Raw genomic sequence first — 27,723 nt, 5'->3', positions numbered from 1 at the left:
TACACGAAAATGGCAAATCATGTTAACCTCCGAAGATTGCTCGATTAAGAAACACTGTCAAGGTTGGCAGGTACGAAAGAAATGTTCCGTTTCCTTATGTAAAGCTCCTACCAACTTATCTTGCTATATTTTCTCCAAGATATATCCAAAATCTACTCAAACAGCCGAAGGAAAGTCGCAGTTATTTCTACGAATCTCTGATTCTAACATCGGTTCTCAAAAAATGTCGGATCTAGAGCCGACAACAACCGCGAACGCAGAGATCCTCTGCAATCGTGAGGATCTAGACGACCTTTTCAGCGAAAATGAGAAAAAAGAGGAAGACAATCAGGGCAGCATCGTGTTGAAAGATTATTTGAAGCTCCTATCCACGGAACAAGCTAAAATCAATTTTATTCTGATGATGCTATCGAAGGCAGTAAACGAGCACAAAGTGTTCGTCATTTACGGAACATTTCCGGTTATAAGGAAACCTCTAGGAAAACGAGGCTGGATCGAAAAGAGATACATCAGAAGGATGATCTCGATGTCGCCGGAAATGTCTGCAGGTTTTCAAGAACTAACTCCGTTATTATCAGTGATGTTGAAATGTCTTATTTATTTACAGCTGGTTTAGAAGCAATCGAGAAATTACTACGTTGCCCCGCGGATTTAATTTGGTACACGAACAAAAGAGTATCAGTGAAGACAGACGAGAAGGTCTTAGTGAACAAATTCTCTGGATGCTATTTTACATCAAAGGTCGCTTATGTTAATTACCTTTTAATCACTGTCGCGCTGCGGTTCTTGATCGTTCTCGGAATACTTTCAGGTTGACATGTGCAACAATTTGGAGAACGTTTGCTGGTACTACGAGGTTGGCGTGTCGAACATTCAGTTTCCACGATGTTATAACGTTTACCAGGTTCGTGATTGTTAATTAGATGTTTCCACGCTATGACGTCGACAAAATTATTATTACACTGCATTTATGCAGGCTGCGCAGGTCGAGGAGTTCGTGCAGGACTTTCAAATCACAGCTTGCATGGGAATCCTCAAATGGTTTTTATTTCTAGCCAGCGTGGCTGGACCAAACGCTACTTGGTCGCCGAACGGTACCGTGCCGATGTCCGCCATTTTGTTCGCTCTCGAACGTTGCAGAGAATACATAAGGTTCCATTCAATTTTTAAGATTTATTTCGTCCCGATGAAATAGATAAGAAATGTGTTTACCTTCTTCCTTCTTCCTTCGTAATGTTTACAATCGCGTGTGCACCGACGACGAATTACCGTTATAATAAATAATTGCAGCGCGAGCGCGCACGAAGACATCGACAAACACAGCAACGTGGAAGTATTGCCGACGGCATGGAGCGAATTCTTGAATTGGTACGAAAGATTTTTGCACAAACGTGAAATCTTGGGGAAAAGCGATGGAATAGACATCGAGGTATGCGAGTCATTTTACCGGTTATCGACTCGACTGTTGCGTCGCGCGTTTTATGACAGGAACTCGTGCCGTACACGGCGAACACTCTCAAAGACATGATACAATGCCGGCCTCAGAGTCGCATCGACGGAATGCGGAATGTCTGGATCTTAAAACCGGGCGATAAAAGTTTAGGGAGAGGTATAGTACTGAAGAATTCGTTGAGCGATATCTTGAATAAGGTGAACCACGCCGCGCGAGAGTGCATGCAGTACGTCGTGCAGAAATACATAGGTGAGTCCCGTTTTGCAACATCGGTGGCACGGTTTTCAACAAAATTCGCCGTGGAGTGGCGTTTTATTTTTAGAACGACCTCTGTTAGTTCGTAAAACGAAAGTCGACGTCAGACAATGGTTTCTGATCACGAGCACGCAACCCCTGGTCGTCTGGATGTACAAGTATCGATTTTCTTATACCTCTTTTTCGTCCTTTCTTGATCTTTCCACTTCGTTGTCCGTCTTTCTTCATGTAATCATTCGATCCGAAGAGATATCTTGCTGCGGTTCGCGTCGAAGGATTTCACGCTCGAGAGTTTTCACGAATCGATTCATTTGTGCAACACAACGGTGCAGCTGAAATATAGGAAAACGGTGAGGCCGAACGCGCAAATACCCGGGGAGCTCCACTGGAATCTTCAGAAATTTAAGGAATACTTGAAGTATGCGATTTAATCTCGGTTAAGGGAACCACCGAATCCGATCATTCCTATATCGCATCTCACCCTTCCAAGAGCCACAGATCGCGAGTTTGCATGGGAGAAGCAGATCAAGCCGGGCATAAAGCAAAATTTAATAGGGGCGCTCTTGGCTTCTCAAGAAAACATGGTTAATCGGAGGAACAGCTTCCAATTATACGGCGCCGATTTCTTGATAATGGACGACCTGTCGGTCTGGTTAATCGAGATCAATACGAATCCGAGGCTTCATCCGCCGAGCAGTTCCGTCACGGGGAAACTTTATCCGGAAGTCATCGAGGACACGATGAAAGGTAACGATGGAGTGTTGTTTCGGAGTGCTTGTCGTTTCCGGAGGACCAGGATTTGGCGAAGAGCTTCGTGGTAAGGAAATGATGTGTGTTCGAAGTGGTTATAGACGGGCGTAAGAACAAGAAGACTTCTCATGGGAAATTCGAATGCATTTTCAAGCAGCGCAATCCATTTCACGGTAATGTTTTCGGCCAGGCGATCGGCTTGGGAATTCGCGGCAAAGCTTTATTGCCCGCGCAGAATCCACCGCGGAGATCATGAATAACAATGGTGGCGTTACCAAGTCCACGCTCATCAAATAATGTGCACAACAATGGGTTTAATAAAAACGTGTTTATTTTACAAGTAACAATGTTGCGGGTATACAATCCTATATGAACAGATGGTTTGTTTGTTTAATTAATACACATCTATACACGATTGCGTACAAGAGACATTCTTGTTCGTGGCTGCATTCATACGTTTCTGTACGTACAAAATGATCCATTCATGTTCGTTCGTATTTCTTTAACCGGCGTTTGCGTCGTACTCTTTTAATTTTGATTAGAAAAAGAACATTCTCTTTCGTTCTCTCACAGCGGAACCGTATCCCTCCGCGTTTGACTTTTCGAGACGTGCACTGTCCGTTCCGATACTCGGCACATCGTGCCAGAAAAAAAAAGGACACTAGCTCTCCGTGTTACTATTGCTTCGAAACCTGGTTCGCAAGGTTACGTGTTACAGTCGCACGATAAACGTGTCTATTTGTTTCTCGTAGAAAATTCATCTATGCCATCGTAATTAATTACAAAATCTATGTTGGTCGTACGAATAATATTGACCGTTTCGAAAAACGTTTACCAACTGCCATTATCGAGGTTCGAAACGCGAGCTTAATACGAGAGTCATGTTTCGTAAATGTCTAACTGAAAGTAAAATTATTATCCGTCTCCTTCAATGTAATATAATTACAGTGAACCGGAATTATATATATGTATATCTATATATTTATATAGAAATTGCACTGTTAGCAATTTGTAGAACACACCTAGCTAGGCTGCGCCACACTTCTATCGGGCAGACCAAGCAGAAGAATATTATTAGTTCTGGTTGAATTCAAAAATAAGGACAGAGATAGAAAGAAAACGAAAATGTACAACATTTCTCAATCGAATAGACAAAAGTACTGGCTTCTATGATCTTACATACGCGAAGGAAACGCTCGTCTGCATCGATATCGGTGTGGTTTCGAAAAAAGTTGAAAAATCCCATCTGTATCGAGGTTCGAAATCCAGCGAGCATAGAATCAATTATTCGATTTTGACGCGATACGCCGGCAGAATCGAATAAGTCAATTCAACATCGCCAGGCTTCGACTTGCATCGCAAATACATTCGGGTGAGCTTTGGATCTTGTCGCTGCGGAATTTCTGTACGTAATTATATACGCGGCGGGTGGGAGCTTGCGACGACTGTTTATACGGAATACAAACGATCCCCCAGAAAAACCGACAAGACGTATAAATATCACATGTAAAACTGCACGAAATGAGGACAGAGACTCACGTAACTGGCTTTAGCGTAAAGGACAATTTAGGCCTCGAGTTGTTCTTCCCGAGAATTTTCTTTTGCTCCTCTTTCACACGTTTTTCTTGCTCTTTCCTCATTCTTTGCCTCTCCTCTTCCATCAAACGTTGCTGTTCGACCATGGCCAATCTTTCCTCAGCCTGTCGACAGAGAAAAACCACGGTTTTTCGTTTCAATTTCCCTACCACAAACAAACGTTCGTCCCCAGAGAAGCGGACATACCAATTTCTTCTGGGCTTCCTCGATTTTTCTGTTGTTCTCCTCCACGATCCTCTCTAGTTCCTCTCGCTTCTTCCGCTCTTCCTCCTACAACGACAATGGGATCTATTTACACGAAGCAATGATGGTGTCGTTCACCAGCTGTTGTTACACCGTTCATATCCAAAATCATAGTGCCGCTACATCAACAGCCTAGTGTTATACATCCTAAGAACCTCTCTCAATCTCTCTCAATCTCTCTCTCTCGCTCTCTTTCTTTTTTTTCTCGTTTTGCATTTATTTAAAGGAAAGAAAGTAGTCAGGATAACGTGTGAAATTTTGAGGTCGGGTTTATTATTCTTTTTTTTCTTTTTTTCAATGAATTAAGGATGGCTTGTCGAGAGAACGTGACACGGAGGACGCGTGCGAGGCCAGCTCCTCCGTTCGGATCGAACCGAGCTCCTCTTAGCTCTCCCAGCGAATGCTGTTTATTGTCTGATTTCCCCCAGACGGCTTAGGATGCCACTTAAAAAAGTGAAAAAACGTGAATTATGATTTCTGAATTCCAAATCCACTGTGCATGCAAAACGGGCGTACAGTGTGAACGCGTTGCAGCAACGACGCTCCGTAAAGTTTCTCGTAAACGTCGCGACAACGCCGAGAGGAACGTCTCTGTGTGTACAAAGTGCAGGAACAAAGTCTAAGTCGCGTAAGGTGTAAATATATAACCGGAAAACAACAAAAAAAGTTAAGAAACAAAAACAGGAAAAAAAAGGGGGAAAAACGAACTGAATAGTCTTGCAGAGAAAGAAAAACGTTCGCGTACTCTGCTCGATAAAGGTCGATATGCGTGTAGAGATTAAAAAAAAAAAATAGATAGAACGTATTAAAAAAAAATATTTACGAACGAGTGGTGCCATCCGCCCCGACCTGTCGACGAAATGCGTTGTGTCCCAGGTACTAATACGTATTTTAGCAAATCTAAAATTAATCCCTAGTATGGTCTCGCCGAATACATAGCGTTTAAATAAAGAATGATAATAATAATATTGGTATAAAATGAATTATGAATATATAAATTGGATAATACCTGAATGAAGCTCACGCCAGCACGTAGGGGATGCCTTCTTCATCGACAATCACTCAGCAGTGAGTAAAAAACCGGCATCTTCTGTTGGTAGTCAGTAAGGAAGGTGACCTATATATTTGCTAGGTCGTGCTTTGTTGCTATGGGATTTCTAATTTCGGCCCTTTAAGGTCTACGTCTCTCCCTTTTCTCTAATTATATGTATATACGCATAATCTCTCCCAAACTTGTTCACATAAGTTAGTGCAAACTTAATGTGCGAAGCAATAAGGATAAAAAAGTATATGTATATATATATATATATATATATATATATATATATATATATATACACATACACATATACATACATATACATATATTATACATATATATATAATAAATATAATATAAATATATATGTATATAAAAATGGTCAATTCGTAAATCAGGGTCGCTGTCCATTTGACCGGAACGTGCTGATTTCCCGGGGGTGAGAATAAACAACTGTGCGCATACACAAAAGACATGGCAGAAGAACACTCCTAATTGTATTTGAAGGAAAAACGCTGTATACATATATACGTATAAAAATAAGTAATTGAACACGGATAAACATTGCTTATTAAATAATCGATTCGAGTAGGTGCCAATTAGATCAAATAACAGGACCCCTTTCTTGTGATTCGTTGCTGAAAATCGCTGGACAAAATGTCTCGAAATTAAGTACATTCTACCCCCAACTATCGAGGCAAAAAAGTTCATTACAAAACAGAACAGAACGTTCGTGTGTAAAAGAATACATCTATCGAAATAACAGGTGAAATCTAAGTTGTTCCTATAAGCAAAAGATCTACATTGTAATTACGCGAAAAAAAAAAAGAAAATTGTCAAGGTTCCCGTGAAAAAGTTCTCGTCTGACCGGTAGCAAAAGCTATTTTCAGGGAAAAAGTATCACTGACCTATAGTTTCGTAGAAAAATAACTTTATTTCAAACTTACGTTGTTCACTTTTTATCTTTTCAGTGAAGTTACAAAGTTTGGGATCGCTAACTTTAGTCATTCCGATGTGTGCTTCTTCTCTACTCCTTAAAAGACTGTACGATGCGATTATGTGGACAATCACATACGCGGATATAAAACTAGATTGATAAGTAAATTAGGTCTGCTGGATTGGCAGGATACCGCGGTTGCAAAAACAGCGAACAGAAACGCGCTGGACTGCGCGTTCGAACGCGATTTTTCCAATTCCGGGTACGACTGGCAATTCGAAAATATTATGTGATGAAAGGTATTAATGTTGTACAAATATATAAATATATACATGGTACAAATACAATATTCTGTTCATAAATAACCGATACATGCTCCTATGATAGCAAAATTCTTCTCATAAAATGAAAATGTTGTATAATCTTCCCAACAACGCGACCTCAGTGGATGCTGGGAAGCCGAAGCAATGTGGCATTTCTCAATAATACTTTTCTCAATAATTAACAACCACAATGCTTCAAGCCCAAACGCTGTGATCGCGAAATAGAGAATCAACGTAATGCTACGTTCACGTGTATCAATTTTCATTGCACATAATTCGACTGATACCCTATACACGATCGTTTAGAAGGTTTCATTTAAATTTCGCGTACTCCACCATTGGTACCATAGGCTTGAAAAATCTCTTACGTGTGTTAATGGTTTTAAAAAAAATATTTGAACTAATGTGCACCTTACCAGATAAGCTGCTAAATTTAATATAAAATTTATTACTTTCGTTCGTTACACGTTCAATTCATGTTAGATCTCTCTAGCGATTTGAACGAATTTCTGATTGAAATGCAAAATAATTCACGGATAAAGCACCGGAAATATTTCCTGTTGATCATAACAGCGCTTGGGCTAACACTGGCCAATGTTTCTCTGGATTGGTCTTACCTCTCTCCGTTTCTCCTCCTCACGAAGTTTTGCTTGTCTCCATTCCATTTCCTCCATCATCTGACGCTCCATCGCCCTTTTCGCTTCTTCTACCCTCCTTTGTACTTCGGCTTCTATTTCCTCCTTACGTTTTTCTAGCTCCTCTTCCACCCTCTTCTGCACTAATTCTTCGATTCGTTTGGCAGCCTCCTCCTCAACCATTTTTTGCTCCACTTCACGTTGCCTTCTGGAAGCACAGAAATATTTTGTTGTTCTAACGCTACCGCGGTAGCGAATAGTCTCAAAACAAGTTACCTAACATGCTTCTCTCGCAAATATTATTATAACTATTATTATAAACGAGTACAAAATATATTAACTCAAGAAAATGTGTATCTTTAAATCTGGAATCAATTCGATCAATTATTGTCGATCATCTATGCGAAGAATTTATATAAGGTGTTATTCGTTAATGTCCTGAACACATGTATATATAGGAGCAAATACAAGTGAACCACCACCATGTAATAGTTTTTCCATCTTACCCAACAGCACTCGTAGTGAAGATTTTGTTCGATAATTCTTTCTTTTTCCTGACAACATAATTACAAATAAAAAACATACACCAATACAAATAAAATGTTTAAAATAATTTTTATTGAAGGACATTCAAAACATAAGTAAAAACACAAGCTCGAGTAAATTAAAGAAAATGGAAAATATAATACAACGTATATGATGCTTTTTTCAAATGTACATGCCATACACCTAATAAAAAAGACATTAAGTATAATTTAAAGATGTATATTCTCCAATTAAAGATCTCAATTGAACATGATAACTTTGATTGATATACAAATCAGAGAAACAGCAAGTTACATTAGATCAATTACCTTTGCCGCTCCATTTCTGCCAACCTCTCTACCTCATCCATTTTGCGATCCCTATCCCTATACGAACGTTTTTTGTGACTGACAATATGTACATCATCTGACGCATCTGAACCTGTACTGGAGGATGCAGAATGGGACCGTTTCCTGAACAAACAAATAAACAAATACACTATAATTACACTCTCATGAAGAATGAGAAGAAGACACTAATATGGCCGGTTGCACAAGAATAGTGAAATACCATATTTAATTATAGGAAACCAGAAACTTGCGGCGCACTACGATATATAAACACATGACCGACGTAACTTTCAACAACATATATGAAAATGTAAAGCTCTCCCACTAAGCGTGTGGGGCAAAATGGCGGAGAACTCAATAAATTGGTGTAATTGCGTGTATGTATCTGAATGACAGGGAAGGGGAAGCACGTTACCTCGATTTTGAACTGCGTTCCTTTGGTTTTTCGGAGTATTTATTGTTAGAATGTTTTTCTCGCGATTTGGAGCGTTTCCTCGAGTGCTTGCTCTTGTGACGCCTCCTGCTCGGCGATTTCGTTCTGGATCTGGAACGGCCCATTACGACGAGATCTATTGTCCTTTTAGAAGACTCGCACGTGAAACGGAGACTCTACTAGAAACTTGACAGGTAACTACACTTAAAAATAACCGAACACCACGCGAACACAAAAATAAAGAACAATCCACGTTCAACGCGCACACTGCACCACTGACTTATACCGTAGTCTCGGCAGCCATCTTTGAATTACTATTCAAGATGGCGCGCGGCTCTAAACACATCCGCACATCGCAGATATTTTACATCGAAATTTCCAAGGTAATAAGAAGATTTATTGGTCCAAACTACTGTAATTTCATTCTCTACGCTTTACTCTCGCTATAAAAACAAGTTCTTTCAATATTAATCAACTTTACGCAAAGTTTTTACATCTTAAAAATCGGCGTTCAAATCTTAACGCAATGTTCCATTCAGCTGGACCCAACCAATCATAATTCCATCGGAATATCAAACGAAACATCTCAATCTATCGGAAATATTACTTCAATATATACTTTCAACTATTCCATTTCAAATAATCTCTGCGTAGGTGAACAATGGCAGCTGTTCTCACCATCAAACAACGAGATATCCAATCTAACGTCCCGCGGATCGTCAGGGAGAATCCCCATCGATCGAGGAAACGTAACGTATCGGGAGATTCAAACAGAATTTCGCGGCGGGAACACGGGGACAGTGGTGTCGCGCGTGTTCCGAAAAGCCGCGGCACCCGTTCACAGCTGTGTCGGTTGCGCGCGCATCCCATTCGGCTCGTTCCGCGACATCAGAAACCAAGATGGCGCTCCTCTGTTTGCGGATAGTTCTGCGACGTATATAAATACGTGAAAAAAAGCAGTGGGAGAGAATCGGTTCCGCGTTGAATCCTGTGGATCGTGGGGATCGGTGTACGCGTCTCGCTCGTTGTGACAGTTCGTCGGTAACGGTTCGGGATTTACGTGGGCTCCCGATAACGCCGGTTGGCGAAAGGCGGCTGCGGGGCTATTTCGAACGTCGGCGAACGGTGCTCTGATCGGTGCCCACCTGAGGAATGCCAGATTATCCTCGTCACGGCGGCACGGTCGACAGGGGGACACGTTAATCGCGCGCGGGGTATCGCGTACAAGCCCGTAGAGTAACACGGTCGATCGCGGTCCCGAGGTGTTTCGTAAGGTGGTCCCCCGCGAACGGTGCACGCGCTGCTACGTTTCTTCCGTGACGTATGTGTGTCGCGGAGGGCTGCGAGACAGGTCGGTCGCGAGTGTCCTCGTCGTCGTCGTGCCCGTGGTTCTCGTCGGGGTGTTCGTGGTTAGTGTACCGTGACGCGTGTGGCGTTTGCCGCGGTTTCGATGCGCCTTCGTCCTGTATTGGATATCTGGACAGGCGAGATCAGCTGCTGCCGCTGCTGCTGCTACTGCTGCTGGAACAACTAGTCCGGCAGCTACGGGGGACGATACTCTTCGGCAGGAGCGGTGGGGCAAGGAGGTGCCGGAAGCAGCCGCGAGCCCGGGACCATAACCAAGAAGATGGCTTTCAACGAGGTAAGTTCTTTTGCTCATTACTTTTTCTCTCTCTCTCTCTCTTTCTCTCTTTCATCCCCCCTCTCCATCTCTCTCTCCTCTTCTTTAGTTTCCCCTTCGAACACGGACACGTACTTGTGCGCCGTCTTCACCGTTCGTTCCCTCTATCTCGTACGGTCGTTCGATCCCGTGGGCTGACCTCGCGACCCCCAAACGCCAATTCTAACCTAACCTCTCGTTCCTGCGCACAGCTGGCATGTTATCAACTCTCCCTCCCTCCTACCTCTCTGCCCCTTCCGCGGCCCGTTCACCTCCTTTCTGCATCTCTTCATTCTCATCCTTTCATTTCTACGTTCGCTACGATTCCATCTAGTCCCGTTCTTTTCACCTTTTCATTTTTCCCTCTTTTCCAATTCATCCGAACGTTCATTCACCGACGAATCGTTGCCATAACCTGTTCACCGTATAGACTAGGTTAAACTCGTCGTCGTTCAACGGTATTATTCAAATTTTCGTTTTTCCTCGTAAACGTACGAGTATACCTGTACTTGACCCGCGGATCGCTACCTTCTTTCCTATGGTTTCCATATAAATTCTACGAGCTTAACCCCGATATCTCGTCCGCGCGGCCAATGAAGTCGCAGTGATATATACCCGCAAGCCGCAGACGCTGACCGTGGCAGCTTACGAGTTAATAATATCAGTGCTACTGTAAATTACATCCTGCTCGGATGTATTATCGGGATAAGTCGGTCCAAATCCTTTTATAAATTGAAACTGGTTCGGTGTAAAAATAATGCGGTTGTAAGGCTGCGTTTATGCCCCGTTGATCGTAAAACAGTCCTCGGGCTAGCGTTGGCCAATATTTCTCTGGATTGATCTCACCTATTTTCGTTCGGTTTACTGCGACGCATCTCGTACCGTTCCGTCCCCGCGAGTCACGGCCGCCGAACCAACGATCCCTTTTATCGCCGCCGATTTTACCCGGCGCCGTGGAGGACGCGCGAAGACGATAGACGCATCGAAACCGGAGCGAACGACGCGTATCTCTTATTCGCATCGGGACACGCGAGATAATGTTACGTCGTCGCTCCCCTTTTTTTTCGGTACGCTTTAATCTCTCCGCTTTCACACGATACCGGGAGCGTCGCCCTTATCCACCGCGATAATGCCTATCTTTTCGCGCGGGAAACGATCCCGCGATCAGTGTAAATAGAGATCTATTGTTGGTCAATCGTCTCACCTACCTTCTGTGATTAATGGATCTCTCAACGTCTGCGCTGTATCGTTAAAGAGATCTATTTGAGATAGCGATTACCGCTATTAGTATAGAAAAGTTACTAAGAATACCTCGTTGATTGCAGTTGATCCTTCGATAGACATTAACCACTGGTATATGCATTAGGATATAGCGTAGAATGTTCTAGAAAGTAGAGAATATTCTTTTCCGAGCATGCAGTTTAATTCACGAATTCTTTTCTAGCAGGACAACCTTATTTCCAATGGACGCTTTAAGCACAATCACTGGGATCTATAAAAATTCCAGTGCAGCCGCTTTTCGATCATAACTAGATACACCGAGGGTGGATCAAGTTTCCATTCTCCGGCAGTAATAACAAGAACAATGACAATGCGTTTTTCTTACGTAACTAGGCACACTAGCGCAAAAAAGGAATGAGCCACGGTAGACAGAATGCACGTGTTACGTGTACAAACTACAAAGTTTATGCGTTTCGCAAGATAAGGATCTGATTATTCGAGGCGTAAGATTATATGCAAACAAAGCTGGAATCGGGGGGGATACCGTAGAAGTAGAGCACCGTGAATGCAAGGTGTCTCCAGTAGAACGATGCTCGAATTCGCGAATCATTGGTTCTCGTATTTCCCGCGGAGATACGCCGACACGTGTCCCCGCGGCGAAGTTTACGCGTCCCGTACGATTTCGTAAACAGTTATATCACGTTAACGCTCGGAGATTCGTGTCTGCGGGTGCAGCGTCGCTGTCGACGATTGCCGGTCGCTCCTGCAGCGATATTGCGTAACCGTATCCCATAAAGAGCCGCGAGATATCGTGTTACCACGAAGCAAACAGAGAGAGAGAGAGAGGTGAAGCAAGAGAAGAAGAACCAGAAGAAAAAGAAGAGGGGGAGGAAAGAGTAAAAAAAAAAATAATGTAGACCGTTTCAATGGACCCGATTCCGGAGTAACACGATACACACCTTGGGCTGCGTGCTCGTGCGCGGGCGAGCTTCGGGATCGTGTTTGCAGAAAAAATACGCTTGCCCGAAGGAAACCAAGCAGGAGAAAAGGCCAGTTCGCGCTTCCGTCGAAGAAAGAAGTCCCCGCCGTTTTCGGTCTCGGTTTCGTACGCGTTCCGCGTCGCATTGTTCCGGCCCTCGAGATTATCCAGCGAGCTTATCGCGTCGCCGGTGACGCACGTCGCGCGCTGCCTGCACACGTCCGCTACCTTTTATCTCGTTCCCGTCTATTTATTCCCGCTGACTCCTCCGGGGTGAGCAAAAAGAGCACTGGCCGGTAATTAATACGACGCGATCGGATTTCGTTCGATACGCGGTCGTATCGTGTGATGCGGCACGGGAAAACGTATCCTGTAATCGTACGCGTGGATCGTGATTTTTCTGATCTCGCTCGTGCGCGCAACGCTCATTCGGGTGTGCTTCTCAAGGAGTCGATAAGGCAACCGCTCGTTTCCCCGTTCTTTCGTCTACCATTCGATGAATACTGTAACAATCGCGTGGATCGTCCACGGAAAGCTCACAGACTAAACCGATCTCCATATCTCCGAACCGTGTCGTGGGAATCATCGACTGTTTCGCGACACAGATCGTTCTCCGTAGAGCTTTCAGTGCTAAAAGTTGGGTATACACTCGAGGCTGTCCATAAATTAGTTTCCTTCGATTCGTCTGTTCTTCCGAGAGCCCTCGGTGGCGAACTTTTTGAAAAATATCTATCGTATCGGTGGGTCCCGCGTTACTCCGTTCCGAAACACTTTCCTCCCGTTCGTTGACAATGTTTTGAACGCTGCGGTCGGGCTGTAGGGCCCTGATTAAACTGAAAGATGCAGGATGCACCTGCGTCTGAGGGAGGACATCGTCCCGGGCGCAAACAGCGCCGCGCGAAAAAAGAAGTAAAAGCGGTAGCCCTCACGAACAATGGCACCTGCTACCCAGTCATATCGATCGAGAATGGAATGTATACGAGTGTCCAGGACGGGATTCCGGCGTCGTTCTCCCTTCAACGGGCACCCACTCGTGCGTCGACGCGATCGTACGGCTTCTTTCTCCCGTGTCTCTCCCGCTACTCGCTCTTCTTTACGACTTCCCGTGGCAGCCGCATCGGTAGCCGGTCTCTTATAGCGCGTCTTCTCTTGGGTTCCTCAGTGTCGCGGTCTTTTAACCTTTCGGCTGCTGGACTGACCGCGTAGCTACATCCCTGAACGCGAAGGTTTACCACAGACTGCGCGTAATAAATGTAACACTGCGATTTGACGCTCATTAGAGTTTCCCAGCGTGCAATTACATTAAAATGGTCAACAGCCTAGTTAGCTATTGATGACAGAAAAAGAAGTGAACCGCTGTAATAGCATACCGCAACGTAGTTAAACTTTCCTACGGTCGTATACGTACAACGCCCGTCTGGTGGGGCTACAATTTTTCTGGCCGCTTAGCCGTCCCGCTCGGATCGTTCCGCCGAACTTTTCGACGTTCCCTCGAGCGAAGCCGCGGCGAAAGTGAAACTTCCCGGGCCGTCTGAGGCGATAAGTTGGCCGACTAGATGGCCTCTCATAGATTATGAAATTTGGCAGTGGAGAGGCAGGACGCGGCTGAAAAGTTTCCTTTAGGAAAGCTCGTTTCGAGCAACGACCTCGTGCACTCGAAATTATGGAAACGGAGGAACCCGTTGCTTAGGGAACGATAGCGCCGCGTACGTGCACCAAGGCCCCGCGGGTGTTATCGGCGTCGTTACTCTTATCGCGGCGCGGAAAGCCTAGGCTCGCACCTCGGGTAGCGCGGAGACGCGCATAAACAAACGTACGGGACGCGGCCGGTACGTGTACGGTTATCGTCGACGGTTGTTCCCCCGCGAGGTTTATCGACTCGAGAATTTCAGGAGGTTCTCGCGATACGACGTACCTGCGCGGCCGGTTACCGCACGGCTCTCTATACCGTTATTACGTGTAGGCGGCCCGGAACGATCGACTTTTCGACGATCGCTCTTTTTCGCGTTTCGCTGTCTCGCATAGCCGATCGACCGCGTGGGCGGGAACCGGGTTACATTAACCCTCGCGAGGCGGACGTCGCTGACGACTCTAGTACAGACTGTTCCTAGATCCGTTCGGATCCGCGATCGTCCTGTTTCACAGACGTTTTCCTCTTGAACACGTGTTGCGAATTTAATTTAACATTTAACGTCTGAATACCTCTAACGCTTTAGGACAGTGTTGGGCAAACTTTTTTAGGGACGGGTCAATGTAATTTATTATGAAACTCAATAAGGACTGGAAAGAATATTATTTTAAAGATTCTGCTTCGAACCGGGATGTACAGATTCTGAGAAGTGAATTTAAATGCTCATTTGTCAGCTGTTTCCAATACACCTCATATGAAGCGAATATGGCACTAACCTTATAGACGTGAAATATCAAAAGTTCTTCAATAAATTTCTATGCTATTTTAAAATCTGTGGCGGATGGAACCTCTAAGCAGGCCGCATCTAGCTGGCGGACCGTAGTTTGGTCGTCACTGCTTTAGGACATCTTTCCTGCAGTTCTTTCCAAATCGCTTCTCGAATCCAGGGTCGATCTACGATTTTATCATCGCGCATCTTTATTGTAACAAACCCGTAGCGAGTCTCGCACAGCCATGGGAACCCCGCGAGAGTGAACATTTCCCTTTTATTTCGTTCGTTTCCGTTTCGTTTTGCTTGTTTTTTCGTTTAATTAACACTGATTAGCAGGGGAGCGAGGAATAGCCGGCGAGGCGCACGCGAATTATCGTCGAGAGGGGCCCGTCCGTCACGCGAACACCCGCGAAAATTCATTTCTATAATGGAGATATCTGCGGCCGCGAGATAGCCGTCGTCGGGTATCGCTTACGTGGCACAATAGACATTGTTTGATCGTGGCCTCGATGCGGAGCGCCGCGCGGCTGCGCTTATCCGTTTCTAGTGGCGGCCGCGGACCGTTGTATATAAAGTGGACGCGGACAAACGCGAATTAGATGCATCGGCGTACCTACGTGGCGGGGAGGGTTACGGTTCCGACCGAATCCGTGGGCGAGCACCGTAGACAGAATCGTAGAGGAGGGAATCGAGCTATGGAAATTGACAATGCCGGGTACATTCGTGATTAAAGCTGACGCTTGTGCACGTACAATGCGCCATTGTGCTGACTTTCCAGGTGTAATCTCCCCGCTTCCTGGTAAATTAAAATCCGACGTCGTCCCTCTCCGCGAAGAAGCCTCCCCGCCGACGTTCGACGGTTCCGTCGCATCGAAAATAACATCGAAATCGATTCGCGCAACGCGGACGATACGCATCCCTTCTATTCCCGACGCGTGCAACGAGCAACAAGAACCGCGCGGATTGAAACCGCCGATGAAAAATACAATCCCACGTCATAAAATTGATATTTATTGGGGTCCGAGTGCAGCTCGTTCTCCGCGGCCGTCGCTTTAGCGAATCTGAATCGTTGTCGTGACCGCCGTCGTAAAAGGTACCTAGCAAGATACGGCGAGGAACGGTTTTGTATGGGTTCGCGAGCGAGTCGCCTCCTATGCTCGTGCTTGGCCGGTGTCCATTTTATTTTCGATAAAATATGCACCCACGGGAAAGAAAAGGGCGGCCTTTCCGTCCCTTCGAACACGCATCGGGAAACGCCGTTAAAAATTGGCACCAATGCCAAACCGAAGACCGGTCGTAATCGCTGAATAATGGCAGTCTCGTTATTCTACCTGCGCGATAAAGCTTGGTAGCCTTTGACCTCCTCGAACCACTGTTTTTTCTTCCGCGGATGACTCATAGCAACTGTTAAAGTCGAATAACGATATGAGTTATGTATCCTTGAGTATATTTAATTTACGTCATTAAGCGTCTTATCATTCGGTTCGATTCTAAAAGACTGCGAGTAACGTGCGCAACGAGATCTTTGGCTATCGTATTTTCCGTAAAAGTTTCGGATTGGAGCAGGGCGCGCGGGAATTAATCGTGGCACTGCGTTCGGCGGGTTTCGTTCGACCGTAAACCTCGGCAGCGTGTTGCCCTCTCGTAAAGCGAGTAATAGCCCCGTGCTCTGCCATCCTTCGTGTGTGCACGCGTACACTGCCGTTCAAAAGTATGAGATCGAGGCCCGCGATTAACGAAAGAGGATAATATCGTTTCCTAACGGTATAATATATCTCGCGGAGATTAACCGTCCCGTGAATCATTCGTTCGCTATTTCGGTGCCGGAGTATCGTTCAATCTTTGCAGCGTAATATCCTCATTCCGCGTTACCGGGGGATCTGGCCCGGTACTTTCGACTGGAACTGTACCGTGCAGTCTGCAACCCTGTGCGCGTCCATTTACATGCGTGCACCCTCGACTTGCGCCGCTGCACCTATGTACTCTGCCTCGCGTTCCTGTATTCTTGAACGGCGCGCGGGTGATAAGGTCGAGTCGCGCTAAACAGGGTTGTACAGACTGTTTCTGCGGAGGGTAGCCGAATTTATCGTATCGCAGCTTAAAATCAAATTGAGCAAGCTTCCTCGATCAGGCTGAGTAATTTGTTTCGCTGAAAAATGGTAATTCTATACGAGTTACGCTTTGTCATCGTTGCGATGGCGCACTGTAGTTAATTCGACTGTTATTATACTTCAATAACGATTAACGAGTAGATAAAGTAACCTTCAAGCCGGTCGACGATTATCCTTCGGTCGTTAGCGTTAAAGCTCGAATATCTTTGGGTCTGGACGAAGTTTCGGTTGTGTAGTTTCGGCACACCGGGTATGTGGATGCATTCGAGCATTCAACGTACCCGAGATTGGAGGCAACTGCAAGGGTGGAGGCATGTATTTCGGTACACAAACTATTGGCCGACGTGGCGCTAATCTCGAGCCGATGAAACTTCATTAGAACGTCGGATTAATTGGGTAAAGACGCCAGGAAGCGAACGCGACTTCGCGGTGATCCCCACCTCCTCGTAGGAAGTTTTAGCCGATTACCGGCTGAGCGTCGAATAAATAGAGATATTAGCGCCCCGCCGTGGAATCCCGATGCGTTTACGGGGGTGAACGCGTGCGTCCGGCAAATTGTTTTAATGACGCGTGCTCGTGGACGGGACACCGCGATTCTGCTAGTTCACGCCGCTTTCTTGGGAAGGCAGCCGTGACAGGTCAGGAGAACGTGTTTCTCGGTTTCAGAGGCAGGAAACGCTACTCCGTGTGTCACGGGGATCCAGTTTTCCTGTCTCCGCGAAACAGGTTCTTTTTTTACGGGCCAGAAACCCGAGTCGACGCCGACTCGTGGCTCCCGAGTCCCTTCTACCAGTCCGCGAGTCCGAGAAAAATTGCTTCGAGACCGCGGTTAACCGATTATTCATCGCGACCATCGTTGATTAAGTGGTCGGAGCTCTCCGATAAACGCAAACGTGCGTACACAGAGGATTTTTTAAGAGACCAGCTAATCCTATTTAATCCTATTTTTTTGAGAACCTTCTCTTACCTATTTAACTATCGATCTTTGCATTTTAGTACACCATAGCGTCTACGTTAGCTCGATAACCACGTTCCACGCGCGTTTATTACGGTAAAATCTCGATTATATTAATTTTCCATGTCTCGGCTGGAAATCAGTGGGATAACTGTTCACCGTGCGCCGTGTCCCGTGATCCATGAAAACGATCTAGCAACACGACTCTCCATACCGGTTCAAGACACGGTCGACCTGCTCGCGGCGCGACGGAAAATTTGACTTTTCGCGCACGACAGGTTCCGCGACTTTTCCCAGACGCCGCGGCGCAACGGTGCTCTGTGCCGAGGACACCGGCGTTCGCCTTATCGAACCGACGTTTTTTTTCGTTATCTGTTTCGACATCGTTGACGGTTGATAACGGGCTAGTTACGTAACCGGGGTGGGAGCGGGTCGGTTCGGCCGTGTTCCAGCGGTAAGAAAAGGAAAAAAAAAGCATGCGGCGACTCTTGCACAACTGGTTTTCGTCCACGGTGAAAGGAAATTCCGATTCCGCGGTGATGCGTTGCGTGCGTCCGTCTACGAAGAATCGAGATGGAACTCTTCGTCTAATCCGGAAAAAACTCGATTCTATTTGCGGCGAGGCCTTCAGATTCCTCGGACAGGTATCCACGGTGACTCGATCCGAGGTAAACGCAACGAAACCAGACGACACGTTGAACCGCGTCCCTGCTCCTCGCGTTGTCTTCGAATCCGTGTGTTCCTCGAGTGATGCATCACCGTTTCCTCGCGTACGCTCCTCTCGAGCGGTCTGGATCGTTAACCTGTTAACAGGGTGATTTGTGGGCGACGAACGTCTATGCAGACGCGACCGAAAGAGATTAAAATCAGTCTGATCTAAATGTTCCCGCCGTAGGCTCGAATAGTTGTTGCCGGGGTGAGTTAACGGTCGCTCGTAGCGCGCTCGACTTTTTCGGTGTCCCTCGGTTTACTTCGCTTCCCGCGGCGAGTTTCCGGTGTTCGAGTTTCAGCTTCGCGAGATCCTTTGTCGCCGCGACACACGAAAGTGGTTGCTACGGTCGAAGAAAGGAGTTCGAGAGCACAGCGCGCTCGAGTTGCGGGAAAGTATGCGGCATCTCGACAAAAGTTTGCGACGAAAGATCGGCGAAGCTCGATGGAAGTTCCTGGGATGTTTATTTTGACTTTGGCATCGGATATTCGTTCTCCCTCTTCCCGTGCGGAGGCCGCGCGCGGGGCTGTTTAAAATACAGCCTCTGTTTGCCTTTCGTCCGTCGCCGTCGAAGTGTCGGCGAAGTAGGCGGTCGTTGACTGACGTACCCGACCAGCGAATTTTTCTGCAGCGCGCGTCGCACAATCGTCGCATTCAGCTCGATATCGATCTGTCGTCTGCGCGCAATTCGATCCACTTGTGCCGCGAGAAACGGCGGAGGTGTCGGGCTGACCCGTCTTCCATGAATGCGACCGGGAAGAGAGGTATTTGACCCGAATTGGCGTTTCGGCGGTAACACGTCTTTCAAGCCTGCCGTCTTTTGTACGAAAGACACAGGCTATCGATCCCGGTGTCCATCGACGCCGCTGCACTTCGATCGGGAAACAAAGGATAACGCGATCCGGAGTGGAGGACAGTCGAGGGCAAGTGCGACTCGGGAAGAATTCATTTAAAAGTAATTAAAACTGAGCAATTCCCGTTCGGTCTACCGTGGTAGCAAGACCCTGTCGTCACGGCACGGCCATTTTCATCGTAATAAAAACCTAATGAAGTCTATTCGAACGTGTAATCAAATTAAAAATAGAATCCCGCGAAGACTGCTCGCAGTTTGTCAAGAGTTTGAGCGACGCTGGCCTTCCGAAGCCTGCAAGGCCTAATAGATGCGAGGAAAGCATGCAGACCTAGCGCGAGGGGACCGAGGAATCATCAGGATTGCAAGAAACACGCTGGCGAAAGGAAATGAGGTATTCCGAGCAGTGGGCTGCGTTCCTGCCGCGACGGCAGGGAAGAAGGAAGGAAGGAAGGAAGCGTGGAAGGAACCAGCGGCTGACGCCGGGCGGAGAAAACACGGTGGAGATGCAGCCTCTGGGATAATGGGATTCCTTCCTCGCTCCCCTCACCCATGGCTGAGTGTCGGGGTAGGTCCTGCTCCCTCGGCGAGGGTCTCAGGGAATAAAGCGGAGGCTGCGGGCACCTCTCGATCAGACCTCGATTCCTCGGAAACCATCAGAACGCGTCCATAATTTATCGACCTTTCGAGCTGCGTCTTCCAGAAAATATATTCCAACTAATTCTATTTAGCTACCCGGACGCTCGAGTACACTCAGGACGTTTATTATTGTTATCGATAATTGCGCCGTTACACCGAAACCGTCGGCGATTTCGCTTCGCAGGTGTGCGCGTCGATCTTTCCGCTGAATCGACCACCGCTCGACCGTTTCAACTCCCCGTGGAACCATGATAATTTCGATTCAAGTTTCCTCATTACGACGGACTTCTGTATTACAGGTTCGAACGGTTCGCGCGCGCGCGCGTGTCAAAGGGGTCGCAGGGCGACGCGTGCGGCTGACGGATATTCCATGACGACTGATTGACGCGGATGACGTTCGGAGCCACCGGCCTGCCCGGAATCGCCAATTAAAACGCAGTCGGTCCCGAGCACCGGTGCGGACCCTGTCAGCAATTATCCGCGGCAACAAAATTTCTATCGGTGATCGATCGCTCTCGTATTCCGTCGAACGGAATTTAATCGTTAGGGGAACCGGATAGCCGCGCGCAGTGTCACGTTCTATTAGCTACGGTCTCGGTGAACGCGAGTCGTCTGATGCCAGTGTCTGAAGGACAATGAATTATTCCGCGCCTCATCTCGTTCGATAATTAAAGATTAAAGATTACAAGTCTATTCTAAACCGCCTTTAGCCGAAAAATTTCGTAACACGGAGTGGTCTTCTAGCGGGAGGAATCTGGTCTCGTTAAACGTTATTAAGATAACAGTACTTCTCTTGTTTTCATCCGTATCAATTCCCCTCATCAGCAAACGCTATCCTCCAGCTTCTTTTTTCGGTGTTTCCGCGTTCGTTGATCTCTCCCCCCGGTGCATACGCGGAGGACTACTTTCACGAGCAAGGAAACCCGCCGATCCGCTGACCGCGTCAAAGCCGCAGTCATCCGAGCGTCGTTATCGTTATCAATTCAATCATCGAACGTTTATCCGCCGCGTTAAACCACGCTTGTAATTAGCTTCGACGACTAGGAACTCGCTACCGGTTTCTTATCCTCTTTGCCTTTACGGTTTCGAAGCCACCGACCGGATTATCATAATCGCCGCGACGCTCGCAGGCGAGCTACACGCGTCTCTCGTGAAACATTTTTTTCCATGCTCAGCGTTATCTTCTGCGGATCTTCAAAGAACGCCAGAGAAACGATGTCGAATACCAAACCCTTAGGAAAGAGAAACTCAGCTTTCGTTTCTGGATTTCAAAATCCTCGTTTTACGAGCATGGAACGATGTTAAATACAAGAACGAAGGGTTGGAGCGCTCCTCCCGGTTAACGTGTTAAGCACAAAGCCCAACGTCAGTTATTCGGTGTTCATTTTCGGCGATCCACGAGCCGCGAAGATTATAATTCCATAAACTAAGCGTCCAAGCTTTTGTTTACCCGCAAGCCGCGGCAATTTCTCGCGCGTGAGCGCGGCCGCCGTCAACGGCAAAGCGGCCAGCACAAAACGACGGGTGCTCCGGTGATTTTTTTTTCTGCGAAAATTCGCTCGCGCGGCTGAAACGCGCTCCACTTTTGCCCCCGCGTCGAGGAAATGAAAAAAAGGAACAGAAGCGAGCGTCAGAGAGAAGGATAGACGGAGAGCAGCAGCAGCAGCAGCAGCCGCGTTGGAAAGCGTGCTGCGGCAACGAGAGAGCCCGTCGCGTCGACGTTTCAAAGAATTCGTGAAGCCCGTGTGTAGGCGCCTTAAAACATTTTGTTCCGCATTGCTTTCTAACGCGTTCCACTTTCCTGGAGATTCTTCGGCGGGATCTGAATGTTGTAACACCTCGAACGAGCCGGTCGAAATGTTTCGCAGGGAATCGGCGAACTGTACCCGGTGAAACGCGGAAGGGGCCCGGATCGAAGCCGATTTTCAAACAATTTCAACCATGAACGGCTCCGCCCGGCTTCTCATCTATCCGATTAACGCGAGGCCTGGCTGGGTCTCTTTAATTCGCGAGCCGCTCGTACCACGCCGCCGACTCGCAACTGTGAAATCATTCTTCGAATCGGCCAACTCTCCTTTTCCGCATGCCGCCGATTTCCGTAGAGATGCCCGTGATTTCTGCCGCGATCCAAGAGATCCGGCGCGAGGACGATCGTGTTAAATATGCCAGTTATCCCGTGGCGGAAGCCGCGAGCCCGGTGTCCGCGCAGGAATCTGTCTTCACGGGGAAATCCTCTCGCGAGAGAGGCCAGAGGCGGATACCGTTGCCTCCACGCCCCGGGAACTGTTTTATTGCTGGCGTGACGTTGCCATTTCGCGGCCTCTTCGACCGGCGGAACAGCCGGCAGAAGAAAAAAAATCCATTACCCTCCGGGAACAGGGCTTTCCGCGGGCGCCACTTGCAAATCAGGAAGTGACTTTTATCGACAGCCACGTCGCTCTTTTGCTATCCGTTATCCGACTCGGGACGCTGATCGACGCGGGCGTCGGAATAAAACCGTGCGATCTACCGAACTGTTACGCTCGATTACGGGCACTTTGACGCGCGGCGAGTCGCGTGAACTCGGATTGTTAGGGTTTGATTAGGTTCGACCGCATGCGAAGAACTTTCCGCGAAGAGCGGACATTTATAACGGGAGGATTAACCCTGTGATTTCTCTTACAACTGTGCTTGATGGAAGTACTTCTAATTTATTGGAAGAAATAGAATTTGATTATTCTATTCGCCACATTTACCTCAGATGTTAACGATTGATAATGGTAAAGGAACATTTGACTTGCATTTAGGTATAACAACCTTTAGATTTGTCATATTTAGTTTAAAATATTCGTTACGAGTCTGACTAGAAACATACTGAATCCTCTGAAACTGCGTGACCACACGTTCGCAATTAAACGACGCGTGTAGAAGAATACGCATGGAATCGTGCGTACCTGCTTGCGCGAGTTATATAACGCATAGGCAAACTGTGGGGACCAACACTCTGCATTCGAAAGTTTCTCGATAGAAATATTGAATATTATTCGATGAGACATAAACGACATTCTTTGAAGCATCATCCGAAGTATAATCTTTTTATAACAAATCCAGTGATGACAGAGTCAGCTCTCCACTGCGGAGGAATAAAAGTTTCCTAGGAAATCGGAAAACGTTTTCAGCACCGTGGAGAATGTGAACCGGTTGTCGTTAATTGCTCGGGCTTCGCGTGATCGTCGTGTCATCTGTATGATACCGGAACGAAGCGATTGATCACGCAGGCTGCACGACGCTAAACACAGCAATGAGTTACGCTAATGCGTCTGAATTGGTTTTCAGCTGCATTCCGTCAATCGGCGGTCGTCCGCGACGATGCTAAGTCGTGGACGCTTACGTAAGGTACACGTGCGTTAAGGCAAAGTCGGTTTCATGAATTGGATTAAGCGGCGAGGACACGATAGTACACCTGACCCGCCGTGGAAATCCGATCGGGCCCGATCGTGGGCGTAATAATTTTTGCGGGTCGTTAGCGGTCGTTATTACCGGACTCTACGGGTCTTATGGATTTATATAAAGCTCGGCGAGATCCCCGTTTCGCTTAGACCCTCGGTTTAATAAAGTTCAGCGGAGTTTTAATTTCATTTGGAACCCGATAGAACCCCTAACAGAGCGAGCTAAACGTTTTCATTTTATTTGGAACCCTATTCGATGTGAGGTTCAGTAGCGTTTTAATTTTATTTAGAACCTAATAGAACTGCTAACAGGATAACCTAATTTTTCACTTGCCTACCAATCTCCGCGAATTGATCCATAATCACTAACCACCGTATTCTTAACGACGGGGATCCTCGTTTAACCGGAGGCTAAAGAAATAATTGACGAAGCGCCAGACACGGTTCGCGAGGTGGCTCTGCCCGAATTCGCGCGAGCGATCGATTTCTGCGTGGGAGAAACGGGCGAAATCTGGTCGGACGTCTGAGAACCATTTGATTTCTGGATGGATAGGCTCTCGCAGACGTTGAAGAGAAAGGGGGAGGAAACGAGACCGCGAGGAGGGTGGTTTCATCGCGAGCGGATGGGAATCGAGAAGGGTTGAACAGGTGGTCGAACAAACGTAGCAACGTTAGCGGTCCGCGTTTTTGATATCGCGTTTAATTAGATGCTGCCCTCCTTTCTATTTTTCCGGTTCTCGCTCCGCCACGAAAGTCACCCTTTCCTTTTGCCCGAGGCTGGTTCCGCCTCGTTTAACTCTTTGAGAGGAGTCACTTTTATTAATTTCACCTGGAACGAATCCGCCACGTCGTTCCCGGCCTTGTGCCTGTGACGAGAGGCCGCCGCCAGGGGAAAATAAAACACGCCGACGCGTGACGGTCGCGTAAATTTCGAAATGATCCGAGACGGTTTTTCTATCGGGTCCCAGAGCGACGAGACGCAGTTCGAAACGGTTCACGGGATATACGAGGAGCGAAGGTCCTTGCCCCAGGACACGCGCCCCGCAGACGGTCGATGGCAAAGGGTAACAACCGAAGAAATACGAACGTATTCCGCCGCGAAGGGTGTCTACCCTCCCACGGTCCGTCTCGACGCGGATCGAAATCCGTCTGTTTTTTAGTTTACCTTGGCAACGGGTTGTATTATAACCAGAAGAATTCCGCTGGATTCGAATTCCAATTCGAACCTTTGTTCAGCTGTTCAAATTTAAAGCGGGAAATTACAAATTCTGAACGAAGAACACGAAGATTTCAATTTGCATTTTCATTTTGTCGATGCTTGCTCTGCCACTCTGGGTGCCATCGCGATTTTTTACAATTCCAATCGCTCTTTGCTACGTTCGGTTTAAAATATTCAGCAATTAACAACGCGAGTTCGTTGAGCCTACGTAAGTGTTTACGTTCGATTAAACGGTAAATTATTCCGTTACACCCGGCGCCGAGAATAGCGGCGCATCGCATCGGGCGGCATAGACGGATTGCAATCCGAAAATCGATACCGGAAGCACCGAAAATACCCTCGGCTTCGGCGTGTAAATACATTATGATCCGCGCAGCGGCACGTCAGTCCGATTTTCGCGGCGGGCGGAGTAATAAAATCCATTTCGAAACGATAGCTTCCAGGACGAATTAAGGATTAACGTTTAATCCCATGCTCAATTTCGCCGCGTCGCGCGCGATCGTCGACCCGCCGCGCGTCGTCTATCCGGCGAGCACTTTTCCCAGCATATTTCGAACCGCGTTCGCACGAACCCGTCAACGGGGATTCCATCGTTCGGTTGATCCGACGCCGTCCGGGCAACCGTCGAACGATGCTAATTAACGATCGAGTCGCCACGCAAAAATACGGGGGTTCTCCTAATTAAGGGCGGCGAGATTCCTCCGATAGGTCTCTTTCTCTGCGAACGCTCGGGCCTGCGAGTCTCGATGAAGCGGCGACTTTGAACGATCAGATAAAGCGATAGGACGGGGAATTAGAGGGTGGACGCCTTTAATTAAGACGATCCCTAATCAAATAGTTTCGGGAGACGGATCAATGAGGGTCGGCCCGGGAGTCAAGGACAAACGTCAGACGACTGAGGGCTCCCATCCACCTTCGTCGGGGATTGTTATTCAAATTTGTTAGTGCTAGACCCTGCCGGCATCGCATCCGCAGCCGTATCATTCGTCGTCCAACTCCCTCGTCGATTATGCAGATACACCTCGCAGAGGATGAACTCCTGAAATGTGTTTTATACGGACAATGTTCGTACGATTTTCTTGTGAGCAATGAATCGAGGTCCATTTCAATTAGCATTTCACTAGTTTAACCCTTTGCGAACGAATGTCGATATTTCAGATGAAACTTTCATATTTTGTAGACTAAATCGCAAACAAATGATTTAATCACTTAACCAGCAAGAGATCAGCACGTAGTTCGTTTCTATTATTTAAGCAATTGGTATATCATTTAGCTTCATCTGCTGAAGGTTTTGCATATTTCAAAGAATCTTCATCCGAAAAGATTAATAAACAAAATTGGTATTAGCAGCAAGTTACGTCTACGCCGTTTCAATGCGATAAAATAAAATTGTTTTATAAAAACGTTATGTTTAAGTTTTCATTTGAGAAACTGTTTCCGGTATCTAATAAAAACAAATTCGAATCTCTCCGTGGATAGCCAGCCTTGACACCGGATACGTCTTCTTCCCTCGAGAAACCAAGCGCCCGTTAAAAATTCTATCAAACCCCCGACTGAAGTGTATCAGAGCACGGGCGACGCCTAATTGGAAACAAGTGAAATTACACACCGTAATATCCAATAAACCGGCCTCCGGGCGAGGCGCGGCTCTGCCGTGTTCTTGCAATCAAAGGGAACCGAGCAGTTCGATTCGTTCAATTACGTCTCTGTGTTCGAGTTAACGTGTCCTTCAAAAGGGGGATATTAAATTTGTTCCGGGCAGGGTAGTCACCTTCCTACCGCGCGCGTACACCTTTCCGCCCCTCCTCCGCGGCCCCCTGTCTCCGTGGATGCCGCTTTTTACGGGGCCGCTTCGTTCGCTGCCAACCTCCGCGAAGGTGTCTCCTTATCCGGGGGCGTAATTTATCTCGGCGATAAAAGTCCTCGGGGCTATTGATCCCGGAATGACGGACAGACGGCTTTTACGCGCCGCGGGAAAGAGAGAGGATCGCTCTAGGTGCAACGCCGCGGCGGCTGCTGCCGGCTGAGTGCACCGGGCAGTTATAGTTCGAGCGAGTCCCGCGATCCCGCCGGCTAATGAAAGATTATGCATTTTCATCGTGACGCCGTAAACGCATTAGGGGTTCGCCGCGCGTTCGTCGTCTGCCGGAGAGGTGTCGTCGTTGATAAACGCGGCGTGAAAGAGATCCAACGGCTCGATAATTTATCAATGAAATTACAACCTCGCGCCTCTCCTACGTTCCGCGGAACGTCGATGCGTGATCGTCCGATGAATGAATGGACGACACTAAAAGATCACTCGTATCCGAGCGACGTTCGCTTCGGCGAATATCATCTTTCCTTATAAAGGTTTCTCCTTTATATTTTGAATAACCTTACATTTCCACCGAACGAACGGCGATTCTGATATCGAAGTACAGTCTCGGGGAATCTTGTTGTCAGCTCCATCCGCGACACAATCGATATATTCTCGGTCCGCCGAAACAAGCAGAAATAGTACACGGAGAATCGCGGGATGGTAATTCCCGATGTCGTTATTACCGTCGCGGTCTCGGGCCCGAATATTCGTAATGAAGAGGAATCGCACGGCTCCTGAAATTGTCCGATAATCCAATTTATACGAATATCATCGAACCCCGGCGTTCCTCGGTGGAATCGTTGGAATCTTGCCGAGTCTCCGGACGACGAAATTGATGAATATTTAGCAGTAAACGTCTCCGTCCGTCCCAGCCTTCGGATTACTCGATTCGTGGAACGCGACGATTTTTCTGGGCGCGATTCGAAAGCTTCACGCCTGGATTCCGCCGCTCGTCGGCGCGTCTGCTCTCCCTCCCCCTCTCTCGCTCTTTGTGCGTTCTTTATCGCGCTGATAACGGAAGCTTCGAGAACCGTCTGTTAATCCGACGGCGTTGAGTTTCTCGCCGAGACAATCGGCCGTCGTTCCTATTTAGCTCGATAATCGCCCGGAGTAATTTAATGTTGCGCCGATGAAGAATTGGTCGTGACTCGGC

General features: G+C 47.2%; 3 protein-coding genes across 7 annotated transcripts in view; 2 read left to right on the top strand and 1 right to left on the bottom strand.

The window, feature by feature from the left end:
• The first annotated feature begins 223 nt into the window (after positions 1 to 223).
• LOC143174554 (tubulin glycylase 3A-like) lies at positions 224 to 2,714 on the top strand. Its single transcript, XM_076367967.1, has 10 exons — positions 224 to 548; positions 608 to 741; positions 812 to 904; positions 977 to 1,152; positions 1,291 to 1,429; positions 1,489 to 1,702; positions 1,776 to 1,866; positions 1,956 to 2,126; positions 2,199 to 2,455; positions 2,551 to 2,714. Exons 1-10 carry the CDS (start codon positions 224 to 226, stop codon positions 2,712 to 2,714), a joined length of 1,764 nt encoding a protein of 587 aa, XP_076224082.1.
• Positions 2,715 to 2,767: 53 nt separating this feature from the next.
• On the bottom strand, positions 2,768 to 8,665 carry Arglu1 (Arginine and glutamate rich 1). 3 transcript variants are annotated; one of them, XM_031984182.2, is made up of 6 exons: positions 8,522 to 8,665; positions 8,086 to 8,229; positions 7,738 to 7,785; positions 7,214 to 7,439; positions 4,241 to 4,324; positions 2,768 to 4,158 (listed from the first exon to the last, which is right to left on the bottom strand). In XM_031984182.2, the coding sequence occupies exons 1-6, from the start codon at positions 8,662 to 8,664 to the stop codon at positions 3,994 to 3,996; spliced, it is 810 nt and encodes a 269-aa protein (XP_031840042.1). In that variant the 5' UTR covers position 8,665; the 3' UTR covers positions 2,768 to 3,993. The 3 variants fall into 3 exon arrangements, with proteins under 3 accessions (XP_031840042.1, XP_031840043.1, XP_076224589.1); XM_031984183.2 differs by lacking the exon at positions 7,738 to 7,785; XM_076368474.1 differs by lacking the exons at positions 2,768 to 4,158; positions 4,241 to 4,324 and adding an exon at positions 5,394 to 6,541.
• A 151-nt stretch (positions 8,666 to 8,816) lies between these two features.
• GckIII (Germinal centre kinase III) overlaps positions 8,817 to 27,723 on the top strand; it is a 107,187-nt gene continuing 88,280 nt past the window's right edge. For 2 of the 3 annotated variants that reach the window (XM_076368429.1, XM_076368430.1), the window contains exons 1-2: positions 8,817 to 8,922; positions 9,194 to 10,181. In XM_076368429.1, coding sequence (XP_076224544.1) covers positions 9,863 to 10,181 — 319 coding nt within the window. In that variant the 5' untranslated portion in view covers positions 8,817 to 8,922; positions 9,194 to 9,862. Of the gene's footprint in view, positions 8,923 to 9,193; positions 10,182 to 27,723 lie in introns of those variants that run through there. The other variant, XM_076368451.1, reaches the window with a different exon arrangement.

Source organism: Nomia melanderi, chromosome 1 (genome assembly GCF_051020985.1).
Source record: "Nomia melanderi isolate GNS246 chromosome 1, iyNomMela1, whole genome shotgun sequence".
Taxonomy (NCBI): domain Eukaryota; kingdom Metazoa; phylum Arthropoda; class Insecta; order Hymenoptera; family Halictidae; genus Nomia; species Nomia melanderi.
Note: the sequence above shows the minus strand (reverse complement) of the source record. Positions and strands in the feature narration are given on the sequence as shown.